This window comes from Rhinopithecus roxellana, chromosome 1 (genome assembly GCF_007565055.1).
Source record: "Rhinopithecus roxellana isolate Shanxi Qingling chromosome 1, ASM756505v1, whole genome shotgun sequence".
In the NCBI taxonomy this organism is placed as follows: Eukaryota; Metazoa; Chordata; class Mammalia; order Primates; family Cercopithecidae; genus Rhinopithecus; species Rhinopithecus roxellana.
The window spans coordinates 110,768,315-110,785,327 of NC_044549.1; the positions used below are offsets into that span (position 1 = coordinate 110,768,315).

At 32.4% G+C, this 17,013-nt stretch overlaps 1 protein-coding gene across 1 annotated transcript in view; it reads left to right on the forward strand.

Annotated features, from left to right (window-relative positions):
- Window positions 1-274: 274 nt before the first annotated feature.
- PLSCR5 (phospholipid scramblase family member 5) overlaps window positions 275-17,013 on the forward strand; it is a 28,981-nt gene continuing 12,242 nt past the window's right edge. Inside the window, exons 1-6 of the mRNA XM_010363387.2 lie at window positions 275-308; window positions 5,061-5,203; window positions 10,487-10,529; window positions 11,484-11,704; window positions 13,748-13,909; window positions 15,825-15,986. Coding sequence (XP_010361689.1) covers window positions 296-308; window positions 5,061-5,203; window positions 10,487-10,529; window positions 11,484-11,704; window positions 13,748-13,909; window positions 15,825-15,986 — 744 coding nt within the window. The 5' untranslated portion in view covers window positions 275-295. The remainder of the gene's footprint in view (window positions 309-5,060; window positions 5,204-10,486; window positions 10,530-11,483; window positions 11,705-13,747; window positions 13,910-15,824; window positions 15,987-17,013) is intronic.

The following is a 17,013-nucleotide window of genomic DNA, read 5'->3' on the forward strand; positions in this document are numbered from 1 at the left end:
CCTTTCTGATTTTTATTATTTTTAAATTGTTCCTTCAGCCACCAAAGTTATATGATGGTTTCTGAACAGTGTTTACTTTTGTGACAGTTTCATCTCACTCTGTTGTCCAAACTGATAAAATCCGGAAGTCTAGAAACAGCAAGGGACTCCCTTCCTCTGTTATATGTAAGCCGACAAGAGGTAGACAAACACCTTCTGAAGTTTTATGCATGCTGCGTTTTCTCTCCTTGCTGCAACAAGAAAAGCCTTTGTTTTCCAACCTGGCAGCCTTTGAAGAAGTGACTCAGACATCTTCATGGCCTCTAAAGGTAAGAGTAAATATAACCAACTAATAATTTTTTTCATATATTATGACTAAAAATAAACAATTGTGGATGTGTTACAACCAGTTAGATTGGTATCTTAAAAGCTGTCATTTGTCACTTTTGAATATTGTGATTTTAAAATCCTAACTCCCAGGAGCATGTTGAGTTAAATTGAAAAACACTTTATCTGACAGACTGTAAAAGTTCAGATGTAAACGATGTTTTAGGTATCATGAATACAAACATAGTGAATTAATAAGAAAAGCTGCATGGCAAAGTTTAGAATGGGAACTTTTAATGCTAAACACAAGGACAGGGTGATGTTTTAAGTTTAAAAGGATTTGAAGAAAACTTTTCACACATAAGTCAGAAAGTGTTAAAGTATAATTTAATAATTTTTTAAAAATTAAAATTTTAAAAATTTATGTGGGTACATAGTAGGTGTATATACCTATGGGATACATGAGATATTTTGATACAAGCAGGCAATGTGAAATAGGACATAAAGGGGAATAGGATATCCATCACATCATCCATCCCATTTATCCTTTGAGTTACAAACAATCCAGTAACACTCTCTAAGTTTTAATTTTCCATTTGTTATTCAAATTATGTGATATAACCATTTATTATAAAGAATCTGACAGGTGTTATTATTGGTTCTTAAATTTGATTGGCTAGAAATAAGTATTTCTGAATTATAAAGCAAAAATATCTTGAAATTTCCTTATGGTAAATTAAAGATAGAAAACAAACAGAAAATACCTACTTTAAGCACGCAGATCACTTAGCAGACTTTTGGGAGTAGGACTGATGAGTTTTTTCTCAAATTCCTAAAACTGCAAAAATATGGTAACTGTTATCTTACTTTAAAGAAATTCTCAAAAGACAAGAGATGTAGTTGTTTTTAAAGTAAGCTGCAATCTCACTAAAAACACTTGTGAAACTGTATAAAAAATAAAATTATAATGTGCTCTCCTTTCATTGTCAGAATGAACCATTAAAGCCTAAGCTATAATTAAAAGTTTTAGCATGAAGAATTATGATTAGTATAATTGGTGAAAACCTTTAAAATTAATTACAAATAGGATAATAGGGCCCATCAGTTTGTGGTATCCTAAATTAGTGATCCATTCAAATAAATACGTATGCTTACTTTCTTCCTTTATCAAAACATACTTTTGGACACTGTTTAATATGAAACAAATGAGATAATCTTTCCATTTTTATCAATCTTTAATGTAGACCAGTCCCTCGGTCTCTCAGAATCACTGGGAAAGCTCACACAAATTGTAAAATATAGATGTGAAATCGCAAAATCGTGAATTTGATATATGTCTCATCATTTTTTCTGTCTGAAGACAAACAAAAAACCTTGACAAATATTTCCTTTCATTTAAGACTGACACTAACATTTAGTCCAAAATACTTTGTCACTTTATAAAATAAGAGTTACAGCAATACTGTAGCCTGCAAGGTAAAGAGTTGCAGAGTGTATAAAATATTTATAAGCTGGTTATACATTTTTAAAAGAGTAGATAGAAATTCAAAGCCAGTAAGAAATTCAAAGGAGTTCCTTCTTCATCTGGTGGTCTGAGTCTTTGAAGAAACTTGTGACTGGAAAGTAATATTATGTCAAAATATGATTAATCTACCAGGAAGCAGTGATGTCCCATAATGATAAAGACCCAAGTCTAAACTCAGAAGCAAAACTTCAGGTGGAAAACTGGCCCTCCTTCTGCAACCGGCTCAAAATCTTTAATACATGGAGTGGATAAAACACCTATTAGAGACTTCATACTACCTAGGAGAATATAAGTGACAACGAAGCTTTCTTGTAAATTAGATACCTGGTTTAAGAGGACAAGTCAAATTATCACCATTATCTAAGTAAAATACTTTTGTGGATAGTTTTCTTCAACTGTATATAAAGACGTAATTTATAACATAATGTTTTCTTGCCCAGTACCTATATTGGCAATTCCCATTTTCCCAGCGAACGCAGACTAATTGTACATTTCACACATTTCATAGGCAGATCAATTAGCACTACTAAACCAAAAGACAGTCTAAATGCTGGGTGCCATTAGAACTGAAGAGACATTTATGTGATCTGGAACCCCCTGACTCGGTATAAATTAACACAATTTAAGAGCAAGTTGCTCTCAAACAGGGTGATCTGAACTGAGCAAGAGCTGTCTCCAAAGGTTACTTCAATGTGAACTAAAATCCCAGAAGAAGCAGCAGGTGAGCTCAGAATACTGATGTCTCTCAACAGTCTCAGGCAGAGACTCACCCATACTCTACTCCTAAACAAAGATTTTGGACATGATATCCTCTGAGCCTCAAGTACATTAATGCCCCTGGACCTGCTGTGAAGTCTAAGGCCCTCCAAGCCTGGGTGGGAATGTAGAGCGACTTGCCAAACCCTCCATAACCTACTGCATTTTGTTATAGCAAACACAATTTACAAGATAAAATTGGGGTAATCTGTGCATCCCTTTAACAATTAAGTTTACAGTGAGAGAGAAAATAACAATCTTATACCAGCTATTGTTAGAAATTGATCCCTACACATGATTTTTAATTGAGAGATACCATGTGCAGTGAAGGACATAAAGAGCACAAAACCTAGGCTCCATGATTTTTAAAATAAGGACACACTCATGACCACCACCAAGATCAACATACAGATATTTCTAGATTCTATAAAGTTCTCTTTCTAGCCAATAGCCATGCATCCTCCTTTTCCCAAGATGGACCACTATTCTGGATTTTATCATTGTGAGCTAGTTTTCCCTAGATCATAATTTTGCCTCTATGTTTTTCTGAAAGTGATAATGGTACATTTTGCACTAATGCTAAAGGAAAAATGTTTATTGTTTATTACCTTTTAATATTTTTGAGTCATTATTGCTATATTAATGGCCATTAGCTCTTCTCCCAAATCTGACATAGTGTTACATAGTCTTTCTCTGGGTTTACTTCTTAGGATCCCATTGAGGAGACATTCTCAAGAGCAAGGGGAGGTCTAAAGCCTATATCCTTTGTATCTGTCCCAGATGTATGAGAAGTTCAGCATGGGGCTCCTTGTGGAAACCAAACTGCTGTAGTATTATCAGTAGGAGGCTGTATTTTAGTGGGGCCATTTGACAAGTTATTCCATTTGACCCTAACCATAAAGCATGTCTACATTCTATATATCACAGACCAGTACAAACCGAATGGCCCTACACTAATAATAATAAACTCAGTTTATTCTAATAACCTTAAGGTTAAATAAATAAATGAATGAATTTACTTCATGAATAAATAAAATGAATGAATGAATGAATTCAGAATATGCTTGAGTTTTCTTAATGATGAGAAATTTACTACCACCAAAGGAAACCCAAATTCATTTTTAGAATTTATTTTTCACAGATTTAAAAGATAAAGATATTTCTTCCCCACCCCTCCCCCACACACACATACAAACCTTCATGAATCTGAGAGTCATTGCTGAAGTGCGAACATTGCAATTTGCTGCTAATTATATAGATTCCACTTCAATTTTGGTATGTGAGTAATAAGAATACTTATTCAAATCTTTGTGTAGCTGTTATAAATTTCCTACTTGTTGTCAATGCAGAAGCAATTTCCTTGCCTTTATCTTTTATATGTCTTTAGGACAATCTGAGTTGCTTGTCTTCGTAATGGCCCTTCTTATATTTGAAAATACCTGTCACAAACCTTGCTTCACATCTATACCCAATCTAAAACAGCATAATGTGGATAAACTAACTGAATGCACTTGTGAAAGCTCTAACACTTTATTGATTACTAAACATGAGAAGTCAAAATACTGATATTCTTTGAAAAAAATGATATCTAATGAGAGAGATATCCAAATGGTAGTTATGTGAGAAGAAAAAAATCATAGAAAAGCTATCATTTATATTTTTAAACAAAAAGTTCTTTGCATATACTACTTTATTAGAGGTTATACATAAAATTACACAGAGCAATGCAAAGTAAATAATAAACCCCCAAATTTCAAAATAAAAGACGATTAAATTGTAACATATTTACCTGGCAATAATTTAGAAAACAGGTATCTTCTCTAAAAATTTTAGTCAAACTTTATATAATTATTTGGTTCTGATATCTTTTATATTTTGTAATATTGGGTGAGCTACAAAAGGATACATAGCTTCAAACTATTATTGGTTATATATAGACTTATATAAATATAAATATATAAAAATAAGTATATATAAATATAGACATATATTACTGCATATATATTCAAGTAACATCAATTTATATGTATAGACTTATATATGTTTATATAATATATAATTTTTATATGTATAAAGTAACGAATAATTACTCTCCACATTTTGCTTTGTATATTTATATAATATATAATTTACATATGCATATAAATATATATGCAGTAAGTGTATATATATATGCAAGTAATTATATATATACACACACATATACACATATGCATATTTTTTCTAAAGTCATTTATTTTGGCTAAATTCAACTTTTTCTCACAACTACTACCAGAAGTCTTCTGCATTTCATTTTTTCTAACTTAGGGGACAAGTGGTAATGGTAGTGAGTAGTGAAAATAAGGAAAAGGGCATTAAAATGAGAGGCAGGAGATAAACTATCCTATCAATCAAGAAGTAACAAATATTTTAAGACGGACTAAATAAAATGGCCTAAATTTAAATATGGATTGGGATTTCCATTCTCTTGCAGATGCCCAGAACCAAAGAAGAGGTCTGCCTAGTTTTCTTCCTGGAGCTCCAGACCCAGACCAAAGCCTTCCTGCCTCATCTTCCAATCCAGGGAACCAAGCATGGCAGCTGAGTCTCCCTTTGCCAAGCAGTTTCCTGCCAACAGTCAGTCTCCCTCCTGGTCTAGAATATTTAAGCCAGGTGTTTTTATCTTTCTATTCCTACAGATATGTTCTACCCTTAAAATTAATACAAACTTTCTTTCTGACTTTTCAATCAAGGTTGAAAGACTTTAACCAATAATTTACTGAAGTGAAAGAAGCATTATAAATCATAAAATTGTAAAATATTAATTTTATTTATACTATTTTTAAAAGTGTGTCTTATTACTACTTTTATCTTCCTTATTTATTTGACAGAATGATGAGACTAAATATTTTTGATGGAGCTGTTTAGCATGTTTATCCACTTGTTCATTGATCAAGGTGTCAGCAAATTTTTCCTCAAGAAATTGTCTAATATGCCAGGAATGGTGGTTCATGCCTGTAATCCCAGCATTTTGGGAGCCCAAGGCATGTGGATAAGCCAGGAGTTCCAGACCAGGCTGGGCAACATGATAAAACCCCATCTCTACAAAAATTAGCAGGGCATGGTGACATTTGCATGTGGTCCCAGCTACTCAGGATGCTGAGGTGGGAGGATCACCTGAGCCCAGGAAGGTCAAGGCTGCAGTGAGCTGTGATCACACCATTGCACTCCAGATTGGGTGATAGAGTGAGACTCTGACTTGGAAAAAAAAACAAACAAAAAAAAAAGAAAAGAAAAGAAATTTTCTAATGTATCTAGTCACCTACAGCTATTTAAATAAATAATATTTGTCGAGTGCTTGCTATACTCGAGACATATAAAAAGCATGAAACCTAGCCCCTGTCACCCAAAAGTTCTGCAACCTAAATGGCAAGACAAAAAAAAAAAAAAAAAAAAAAAAGTTAATGCAAAGTGCATGCCTATATACAAATGATTGATAAGCACACTATTGTAATTTGTTCAGGTGGATAGAGGAGAGAGAGGTTCTTAAGGATCAAAGTACTTGAAAGAGACTTCAGCAATGAGCTGAGAGCTCAATGTCTTCCACTGAATCTCAAAAGGAGGACACAAATCCAAGAGAAAGCAGTTATAAAGTGAGCATTGTCTGCTGATACCACTGCATCTCCAGGCCAATTTGCTTAAAAGAGCATATTGCTATTGGATATAGTCACTGTTCCAGTCATTGTAGAGTAGGCAGGATTCAAACCTTATAATAAATCAATCAAAATATCACAATCTGAATTTTATGACATATAAATAGCTATTGCTATTCGTGTATGTATATTATTGTTGCTTTTGTATTTTATCCTAAAAAAGATTAGAAGTACAATTACACTAATATTGAGATGTCAGCACATCTGCTGCAATTTTCAGCTTGTTTGACATTCTTTCAAACTATAAAGTCTATCTCCTTTATCAAAATCAAATATCTGTGTTAATTCCCTTAAGGTACAAGAGATTTCTGTTATGCCTGATAGGGTGTAAGCTGAATGCAGCATATGTTCCTGGTAAAATGTTTATAATTGCGGATGCCTTCTCCAGAAACCCACTGGCAGACAAATGTACTTTAGAGACTGGAGAGCTCAGGGAGATATGTAAAAGAGCTGGAAACGTGAACCTACCATCTTCCATCTGCAGAAAGGATCAGCTGTAATAGCTGACTAGAGTTGATTAACTGCTGCAAGCTGTTTGGGAATGTTGTCAGACAAGGTTTTGCCAAGTATAAAAGTGATATACCAGTGCCAGAGGGCTGAGGTTTGATGATCACATATGGTCATCACATATTCTTCTTCCATTCATGAATGATGACACACCCGGAGCCAGATGCTTGACATGAATACATTTTTGTTACATTCAATAAGTAGAGATATGAACCCATTGGCTTTGGTTCTAAAATGGAATAAATTTTCCAAAAATATACCTTTGTTAATCGTTCCAAGAAAAGAAAAATATGCCACCAATTGTTGAATATTCTACTTCTAAAGAGAAAGATAATTTCCTCACTTTATACTAAAAGAACACTTATTTTATTTACTTTAAAGCTGTGCACATATAAAACCATGAATGAGCATTTCAAAAGTGTTATGCCATGAGTCTGGAAGAGGCACAATACAGAATGAATTTTTAGATGATACGTTTTCTCTAAAAGTCACAAAAATCAAATAAAATAATGAAGGTTTGGAAATAGTACATTAATCAATGAATAAACAGGAAATATACAATAAATATCTTTCTAAATTAAAAAATTTAAATAAAATATTTTAACATTATTCTCTTTTAATCAAGTCCATCCAATTACTGTTGAGAATCTTGTTTCCATAAACAATTTTAAAATATACATATATGAGTGTTTAGCTATATAATGTATATTAAATCTAAGAATAAAATTGATAGATTCATTACAGATTAGATTTACATGTTCATACAGTCAATAATATTTTATTGTATAGTGTCAAAGTGCCAAAGAATAATTATTACAATTTAGTCACCTATATGTAAGAGTAATGAGGTAGTCTACAAAACATATAAATATCCAATTTATTTTGAAATACGTATATCAAATGGAATCATTGATACCTGTCAACTTGATTTTTTAAGAAAATTAATTCTTAAGCCATACATCTAACCCTCTCATTGTATTTTCATTTCTACAGCTTTGATACTGAAGGAGTTAAGTTTTACTTGCCATAACACCTAAATGTATAATTCAATCTGTTTAAAGTTTTCAAAATTCCTAGTCTATCAATCAATAGAAAAAGAATGAAAAATGCACCTTTGGGCCATGGTTTATAAGTGGCTATGTGCTATTTAAAGAAAACAACAAGAACAACCAAAAACAACTCCCTCAAAGCCAGGAGATTTTTTCACAGAGAAAGCAAATCAAATGTTATTACAGAGGGTGGGGAGGGTCTAAAAGTAAAGAAAATATGAAAGGTATTCAAGTTTCATATTGTCACTTAAGATTTATTTCCCTTAAATTTAGCGTAGTGATGTCAGTATAGAAACAGAATAGAATGCATGGCAGAATTGATGGCCATTTACAAGTTCTGTGATTGTGGGCAAATTATTTAATCTCTGTGGGCTTGTTTCCTCACATTTAAAATTAATATTTATCTCTCCGAGTTTTTGTGAGGATTAAATCAGACACTGTCTAAACATCTAGCACAGTGACTACCTTATGGTAGTTATTCAATTTAAAAAGCTACTATTGTTGGATATTAGAGAGGTACTACTTCTTTTTCATTGTCAGGTGGATTTCAATTAATAGTTTCTAAATTTCAACACTAAAACTTGATTCACGACATCAGTATTCAAATTACCTAAACTCCCACTTTATTCTTGACCACACAGATCTCCATTTCTAAGTTACTTGTGCATAGATCAACTGCTAAATAATAATGTACATCCTTGTTCAGGCTTACCACTCCATTTTCCTCAGAAGATAACAGAACTAATGCAGTACATTACTAAAGACTTGGTCAAGTATTTTTTTTTCTGATAAAAAGCTTTGTCATTATTGTTAATTTAGGTTTTAGAATATCTTCGATCATAAATTATTTTTGGAAAAATATTTTTTGTGAATCTTAAAAATGTGGCCACACATATTATTTTATCAATAATAAGATTTAAATAGAGAAAATGATATTAGTTTTACCTTCACCTTAGGACATACAAAGAGAATGAGGGAAATCACGTAGCTTCAAATGTTCTGAGATTGTAATGTCCAATCAATACCAAATTTTAGCAATGACTGGTTAGTTTAAAAGTTACTGGTGAGTTTATTAATGCGAAGGGAGAATATGGGCAAGAAAATTTTAAGGTGGAATGAAAAATGAAGCATTAGAAAATACAATGATCAGCAGCATATTAAATGTTCATGCTTTTGCATTACTGGATCTTCAAGTACTGAATATCACATTGAAAATAAACACAAATAGGCCAGACACAGTGACTCATACCTGTAATGCCAGCACTTTGAGAGGCTGAGGTGGGTGGATCACTTGAGGTCAGGAGTTTGAGACCAGCCTGGCCAACACGGCAAAACCCTGTGTCTCTACTAAAAATACGAAAATTACCCAAGCATGGTGGCGAGCACCTGCAATTCCAACTGCTCAGGTGGCTGAGGCATGAGAATTGCTTGAACCCAGGAGGTGGAGGTTGCAGTGAGCCAAGATCGTGCCACTGCACTCTAGCCTGGGCCACAAAGCTGAACTCTGTTCAAAAAATAAAAATAAAAATAAAATAAGCACAAATAAATTTCTTTATAAGAACAGAACTTTCATATTTCCTTTAAGAAACAATTTGCATTGCAGACTTTTTAATTTAATAGTCATTTCTCAATTATCTGTGGATACTTTATCTCTGTAAATTAACGTTATTTTTAATTACATAAGTCAAATTTTGTAATGTATTTAGTGCCATAACATTTATTTGACTTAGATAGGTATTTTGTTGGCATCCGCAGGAACTCATTTTTATTTTTAGTCCATAGGAGAGTGTGAGTGAGAGAAAAATATATACAATAACCTTTCAGGTTTAACAAGTATATTCCATCACTGAAAGAAATGAGTTGCGGTTTGACAGAGTGATAGTAGAGGTAGGCAGAGGTTAAGAGGAGAGACCAGGCATTCAAATCATTATTGTGTTGTTTCCTGTATTTTAAAAAAAAGTGAATTATAAAACATCTTAAACATTATAATTCAGAGATTGTTTAAAAATCTTCACAAACTCTTGTTTTCAAGATCAACTCTAATTTTCTAATTATCGCAGTTAACGTGTAGTTCTGTCTCAGCCTCCTTTTTTTTTTTTTTTTTTTAAATTGAGACAGAGTTTCCCTCTGGGGACCAGGCTGGAGTGTACTGGGCTCTTGGTTCACCGCAACCGCAACTCCCAGGATCAAACGATGCTCCCATCTCCGCCTCTCCAGTGTAGCTGGGACTAGAGGCGCACACCACCACAGTCAGCTAATTTTTGTATTTTTTGTAAAGACAGAGGTTTGCCATTTTGCCCAGGATGGTCTCGAACTCCTGGGCTCAAGCAATCTGCCTACCTTGACCTCCAGAAGTACTGGATTTACTTCTGGAGTAAATATAGGAACTGCGCCCAGCTCCGTTCCTATTCTTATTCTTGCTCAATGCTGCCTTGGAATTTTCAGGGTTCTTCTAAATTTTTACTTAAACAATAAAAATAAAAGTTACATTCTTTTGCATTATAAAATGTGAGATATTTTCAACTGTTTTCCTAATAGAAAGCATGAAAATCACCTAATTTTATGCAACGTAGTAAATAGGGTAATAGTAGTATCTCCAAAGGTTTACTATGTGATGTAATACTTTATTTCCTTTATGTCATCCTTTACAGTTAGACCTGATAATTATACACCAGCAGGTGGAGCTGCTTGGAAGTAAGTGCATTATATATATTATGCATTTATTAAAACTATTGAAAATATTTTAGTTTTCACAAGTTTCTTTACATCTAAATATGTTATAAACGAGAAAGTTAAATGTGTAAAATAGAATTAGATCAAAAAAGAGTACTAGTTCTTTTTTTAATTAAAAGCTAAAAGTAAAATTATTAGTTTTATTTAGATAAAATAGAAGCATAAAACTCTGAATCTTTGGTGATATTGCCATTCAAATTCTGACATTACAGCTACTTTAAAATAGTAAAACATATTTAATTGTTTCCATGGATGCTAATCATTTAAATTTCTTAATAATTTCAAAAATGGAAGTCGAGGTTTTGACTAAATAACAAAAAGTTATCAAAATAAAATGTTACTGTTTTATCATTTTTTCAGTGATTTACCAAATAGGAAAATTATTTAAGAATCTGCAAATTTACAAGCATGACTAACTGGATTCAAATTACTTGAGTATTTTCTGGTTTTAGTGCTCTACATTATTCCTAAATATATGTGAAAATTGAAATAGCTGGATAGCATACAACTTTAGATATATTACCAGCAAATATTTTAGACAAAATCACTATTATCACCATATGGTGCCAATAGTTCTATAACAATAATATAATTATTTTTGAGTTATAAATTATTCTTTAAAGCATTTGTCCTTTAGTGAAAAGCTACACTATATGTTCTCAAGTAGGTCATATATCTGGAATAAATATTAATTAATTATATAGCTTTATTCTCACTATTTACTTTTATTTCCATGGCTAAGTCCTACAGATTTAGAGCACAGAAATAAATTTGTGTGAAGAAGATACCATATACTTAATAAGTGATCAGACATTGTATTCTTTTAATGACATCTCCCCTTTATTTAAAGTTATCAATACTAAGGAAAAAAATGTTTTTATAAAAAATGGTTTTTTTTTTTTTTTGCTCCATCAGTGATACTTGGTACTGAGACCTCCAACAAATATGAGATTAAAAACAGCTTGGGACAAAGAATTTACTTTGCAGTGGAGGAAAGCATCTGCTTCAATCGTACTTTCTGTTCCACTCTGCGATCTTGCACCCTGAGGATCACAGATAACTCAGGTCGAGAGGTCATTACAGTGAATAGGCCCTTGAGATGTAACAGCTGCTGGTGCCCTTGTTACCTCCAAGAGGTTAGTTACTGGCTATGGTTGTCTTTTTTGATTTTTGAGATTAGCATTTGCTTCTTTAAAAGGAATTCATCTGGAGCAATGAAGCAATTAACCTGTCAAGTTGTTTCAATTATTAATAGTATGTTGTTCCTTTAAGATCAGATCAGCTTGAGGATTTGGTGATTCACTAAAACTTTTTTCCTTTCCAACCAAAAACTATGGTGGCTTTCGTGATGTAAACTGTTGAGGACAGCTCATGCATCATGTAAATGAGATAGACCTCTGGAATCTCTATAGTAGTCATGTAATTGTAATGTCTACAGGTTCTACCATTGGGCATATATACCCTTTGTCTTCTCCAACTGGAGCAAAGTCCAGGAAGTGCTAAGTGATACTAAACTCCTCTAAGGTGTCCTCTTGGATAGGTATTATTATTTATTATGGAATCTTACAATGCATTTACCCGTTTATGACAAAACCCAAGGTTTGGTAAGACAATGTTATTGTTCTATAGGAAATAATTCAACTATTTTATTTTAATATATAATAGATTTACATTATTATTTAGTAGACCTGTAATAATAACTTTCATTGACATATGCAGTTCAATTGACACAGAACTTTTACTTACTTTGCTGGCTTTGATACCAGGATATCCTACTCGTGAGCAAGAATAGAGTCATGAAATCTCTAGGAGCTAGAAATAATTACTCTCTACATTTTGCAGTCAAGGAAGGAGAGTGGAGGCCGCTAGCCTATGACTATACATTCAAGAAATCAGGAAATATCATAGATGGGACTTGATCCAGGTGTCCTAACTTAAGCCCAACCTTCTCTGTTAGAACCTGTGGATAAGTACTGGCCTTAGGATGATGGGAAAATATTAATATGAAAGATGACTATTTAGGGAAGTTTCTAATAACATACATCAAAGCTAATTCTCCAACTATCTTCAGGCAAGCATCTGACTAAGTGATAAGATGACTGAAGTGCTCATGCATGGAGCCCAAGAATTTCCATCCATCTACTGAAGATATTTAATATTAATATGCCCCAAGAGAGTGCAGTCATTATGATCACAGAATTATGCTCATTTAAAAATTTTTGATAATTAATGTTTTCTTTAATGGTAGTCCAGGGTCATAAATTAAACATAATATATATCTTGATACCTATTAGTAACTTTTTAAAAAATTTAGTCTATAGCAAATTAATAACTTTAAAAGTGACCGCAGAACAAATCTATATTAATTCTAAGCAGTCTAGTTGAAATCACTTTTATCTATCCAAGAACGTTACAGACATATGCATAAGACTATGAACTTAATAAGAAAAGTCAAAATGAGATCAGATAATGGAGAGATAACTTTGTTTAAATGCAAACATTTTAAAAATTTGTACCCACCCCAATTTATTTTACAAAATATTTGATTTGATTACATAAATATGTAACGGTAATGGAGTCAAATACTAAAGTAATGACTGATAATGCAAAAATCCAACGACTAGTCTCCAACACTGTGGAAGCCACAAACCAGCAATCGAACTGGTGTTTAATGACTATAACTCTGCAAGAAGCATTCGTTTTCAATTAAATGCAGATAATCTGGGAGTTTATAATCTGACTGAAAAAAGTATGAATACTCAATAATTGATAAAGGAGGCTTAAAAGAGATGTGTGTTGTGGCTACAATTAGAAGGAGTAGATGTGAGTTACTGCATAGAACAGCTTCAGTGGTTGAACAACTGTTGTACTTGGGATAAAATGGCAAAGAAGCCATTGTCTCAGGGTCAGAAGATAGTCGTTGGGTAGATTCTCTTTAGGGAAATAAGACAAAGACTTTTAGTGCACAGTGCTAAACATATGTTTACACAGTGAATTTCTTTGTTTTCTGTAAAATATTTTATAAAATCTGTATCCTTAAAAGCAGATATTTAGAATGATTTATAGGATATCAAAATAATTTTTTAACAGTATATTGTTTACAGGTAAATTGACATTATAGTAAAATTAAAATGTGATAACCTAAGAAAATCTTATTTTGTCATTATCTCTTCTTGCAGTTAGAAATCCAAGCCCCTCCTGGTACTATAGTTGCTTACGTTGCACAGAAATGGGACCCCTTTCTGCCTAAATTCACAATCCAAAATGCAAACAAAGAAGACATTTTGAAAATTGTTGGTCCTTGTGCGACATGTGGCTGTTTTGGCGATGTGGATTTTGAGGTACAATTGACAAAATGAAAGAAGTTTTCATTTAGATCCTGATTTTTTTTTGCAATATAATTCAATTTTTTATACTTTCAAATTAATTTCATCTCAAATAAGTTCAGAAAAATAACATATTTGTAATATAATATAATCAGCCCATATTGTACATGCTAATAGGAATATGTAAATCCAGAGATATAAAGTCCAAGGACTTTTTAAAAATAATATTACAAAATTTATCACCTTGGCCATCGTATCATATGTCATAGACCAGTGTAAGTATTATTCAAAATAATTTTAATAAATTTAATATAACAAAAGCATATTTATCTAAATATAATTCTATGTGTTTTATGGACAAAGCTACTGTATCTCTTTGATTAAAATAGTAAATGTGTTGCTATTTTAATGTGTCCAAGACTTTGAACATCAAAAATTTTTGGACATATAGCTTTGCTTTCTTAAGATAACCAATATTTCCTGATTTTGAAAATTAGCACTTCATTCTCTTTTCAGTATGTTTTATTTATGTAGAATCACAGGACACATGCCATAAACCCAATAAATATAGTTTAGAATTACCTAAATTATGTATCTTCTTTCCTATGGCCCTTGTGATCACATATCACAGTTTAGGTCTCATTTCAGCAGCACATTGCATTAAAACAGCAGTAACTCAAAAGCTGTGTTTCCAAGACCTGCTAAGTTAGTTTTGTAAAAAAAAAAAAAAAAAAAAAAAAAAAAAAAAAAAAAAAAAAAAAAAAAAAAAAACCTTATTCTTATATGTGTATAGATTGAATATTTAAAAAATGGAAAGTTGCAAATTTGACCTGTAGCAATATAAACTATCTTAACAGGTTGTCCTGGACATGCATCTTAGGTAGACGAGACAGCCTAATTGAAAGTGTATATTTATTTTTCATGCATTCATACATAAATATCTCAGCAAGGGCATTTAGTTCTCAGGATTTCGGGAAACACTATGCACATAGAATAACATGCAAATTTTGCAAACTGAGCTGTTCTAACTTCACCCTGTTCCCAAAGGATTTGACATGACTTTCCTAAGAGTAATATCATTGAGGAAGATTTTAAACATGAGTTTTAGCATTCATGCTATAGAAATGTCCTAAGTAACTCTCTCTATTCTCTATCTTTTACTATCCTGAAAAAAGTGATAGTTTCTCTTAAATTACTTTCAGCATCAGGATGGGAAGCAGAGTAAACAAACGAAAAACTGATAAAGTTGATTTGTGAACTCCTAGCTGAGAAGGACTGATAGACTTTGATGTTCAGTTGGTCTTAACTTCCTATGTGGTACATTAGCCAGGAGGACTTTTTTAATGTAAAATTGGATTTAAGATTTGTTAGAAAGGATTGACCTAATAAATGTCTGAGTTAATATAAAAACGTGATTTAACAATGGCTAATAATATTTAAATGTTTTAATAATTACAAAATTTTAGCAACTGAAATTTGAAAGTTTACAAATTATGCCTAGAAATAAATTTAATTCCTTCTGAAATATTTTTCAAGCATATCTTCTTTTATATATTTTTAAGATACAGAATTCAGGTTTAAAATCTGGACCGCAGGTAAAGAAATTGCCTTCATGCTTAGATAATACAATTGAACTATGTACCTGCTGCCATCTTGTGGTGGCTGAGCCTTAATTATTTATCCTGCATACAAAAAAAGAAAAAGAATTATGATGGACTAGAAAACTGTCAGAAAAGCAAAGTTTCTAAAAAGTAAACTGAAAAGCTAAATTTACAAACCTATGCTTATATGATGGAATGAGTAACATGGAAGTGTCATTTGGAGATGACAAATAAAATAATTCAAATCTCTCATGAAGTAAACACCCTTGGAAGTACAAAACCAACTTTTTTCACTTTCAAATTTAATACTCCGTTTTTTCTTTCTAAAGGTGAAAACCATTAATGAAAAGCTTACAATTGGGAAGATTTCAAAGTACTGGTCAGGATTTGTAAATGATGTCTTCACAAATGCTGACAATTTTGGAATTCATGTTCCTGCAGATCTAGATGTAACAGTCAAAGCAGCCATGATCGGTGCCTGTTTTCTCTTTGTAAGTATAGGCTTCGAGAGCATGAATGATTTGTTATTCTCCTTCTTGCTTGTTAATTACAATATAGCCTATTCCATTTACACAGTTTTTACCCTCCAAGACTATATTTTATTCATAGAAGGATAGCTTAGGACCAATGTTCTTCAAAAATTAGAATTTAGAACCCTGCATTTCTGTTAGGCAGCCCCTCTCCAGTGATCTCACATCCCCTTTCTCAAAAACTGATACGCTATCCCATCCTCTTCATCATTTCCTTAAAAACCGAGTTTCCCCTTGCTTTTATGTTCAATTTAGATTTTTGGCTTATTTTCACTTTAACTAAAAAATATGCAAACATAAATATCACATGATTTATCCTGGGTAAAGTTCAGACTGGTTCATTGCATGATAGTGAGCTAGATGATATTAAGGATGTTGCCTTCTCAATATGAACATAGATACATGAAATGATTTGATGAGTTAATAGGCACCAGTTGTCATTATTTCTAAGATATTATGTTCTTGTTATTACTTTCCAACTTACAATTATATTGAAAACCTTTTCTTCTTTGGTGTATGGAGATTGATGATAGAAGAAAAGAAGTCAACTAATAACTGTGTCAAAATGCTTGACCTATATCCTGTTGTTAGTTTTCCCTCTAATATTTACCTAATTTCCTACTGCTTTCAATGCAGCCATAAAGACTTACGGAGTTTTTATTTTTTGATATACAAACACATGTATTTTTTAAAAATACGTGAAAAATATGTGTATACACAGGCACACACCTAAGTGATTAAAACAACATAATAGTTGAGAGTAGGTTGCAGACATTATGCCTTTTCCCCTAATTATACTAATGTGCATTTGCTAAAAACAAGGAATTTTTTTACACATCACAGTACTATTGTCCAGCTTCCTTTCACCTGGAACAGTTCTTAAGGGGTATGTGCGTGTGTACATGAACATGTGCACACTCATGTGCGTTTTCCTGAGTCTCATGTCACTGGCATTTTTGTTTTTGTTTTATTTTTGGAGATAGAGTCT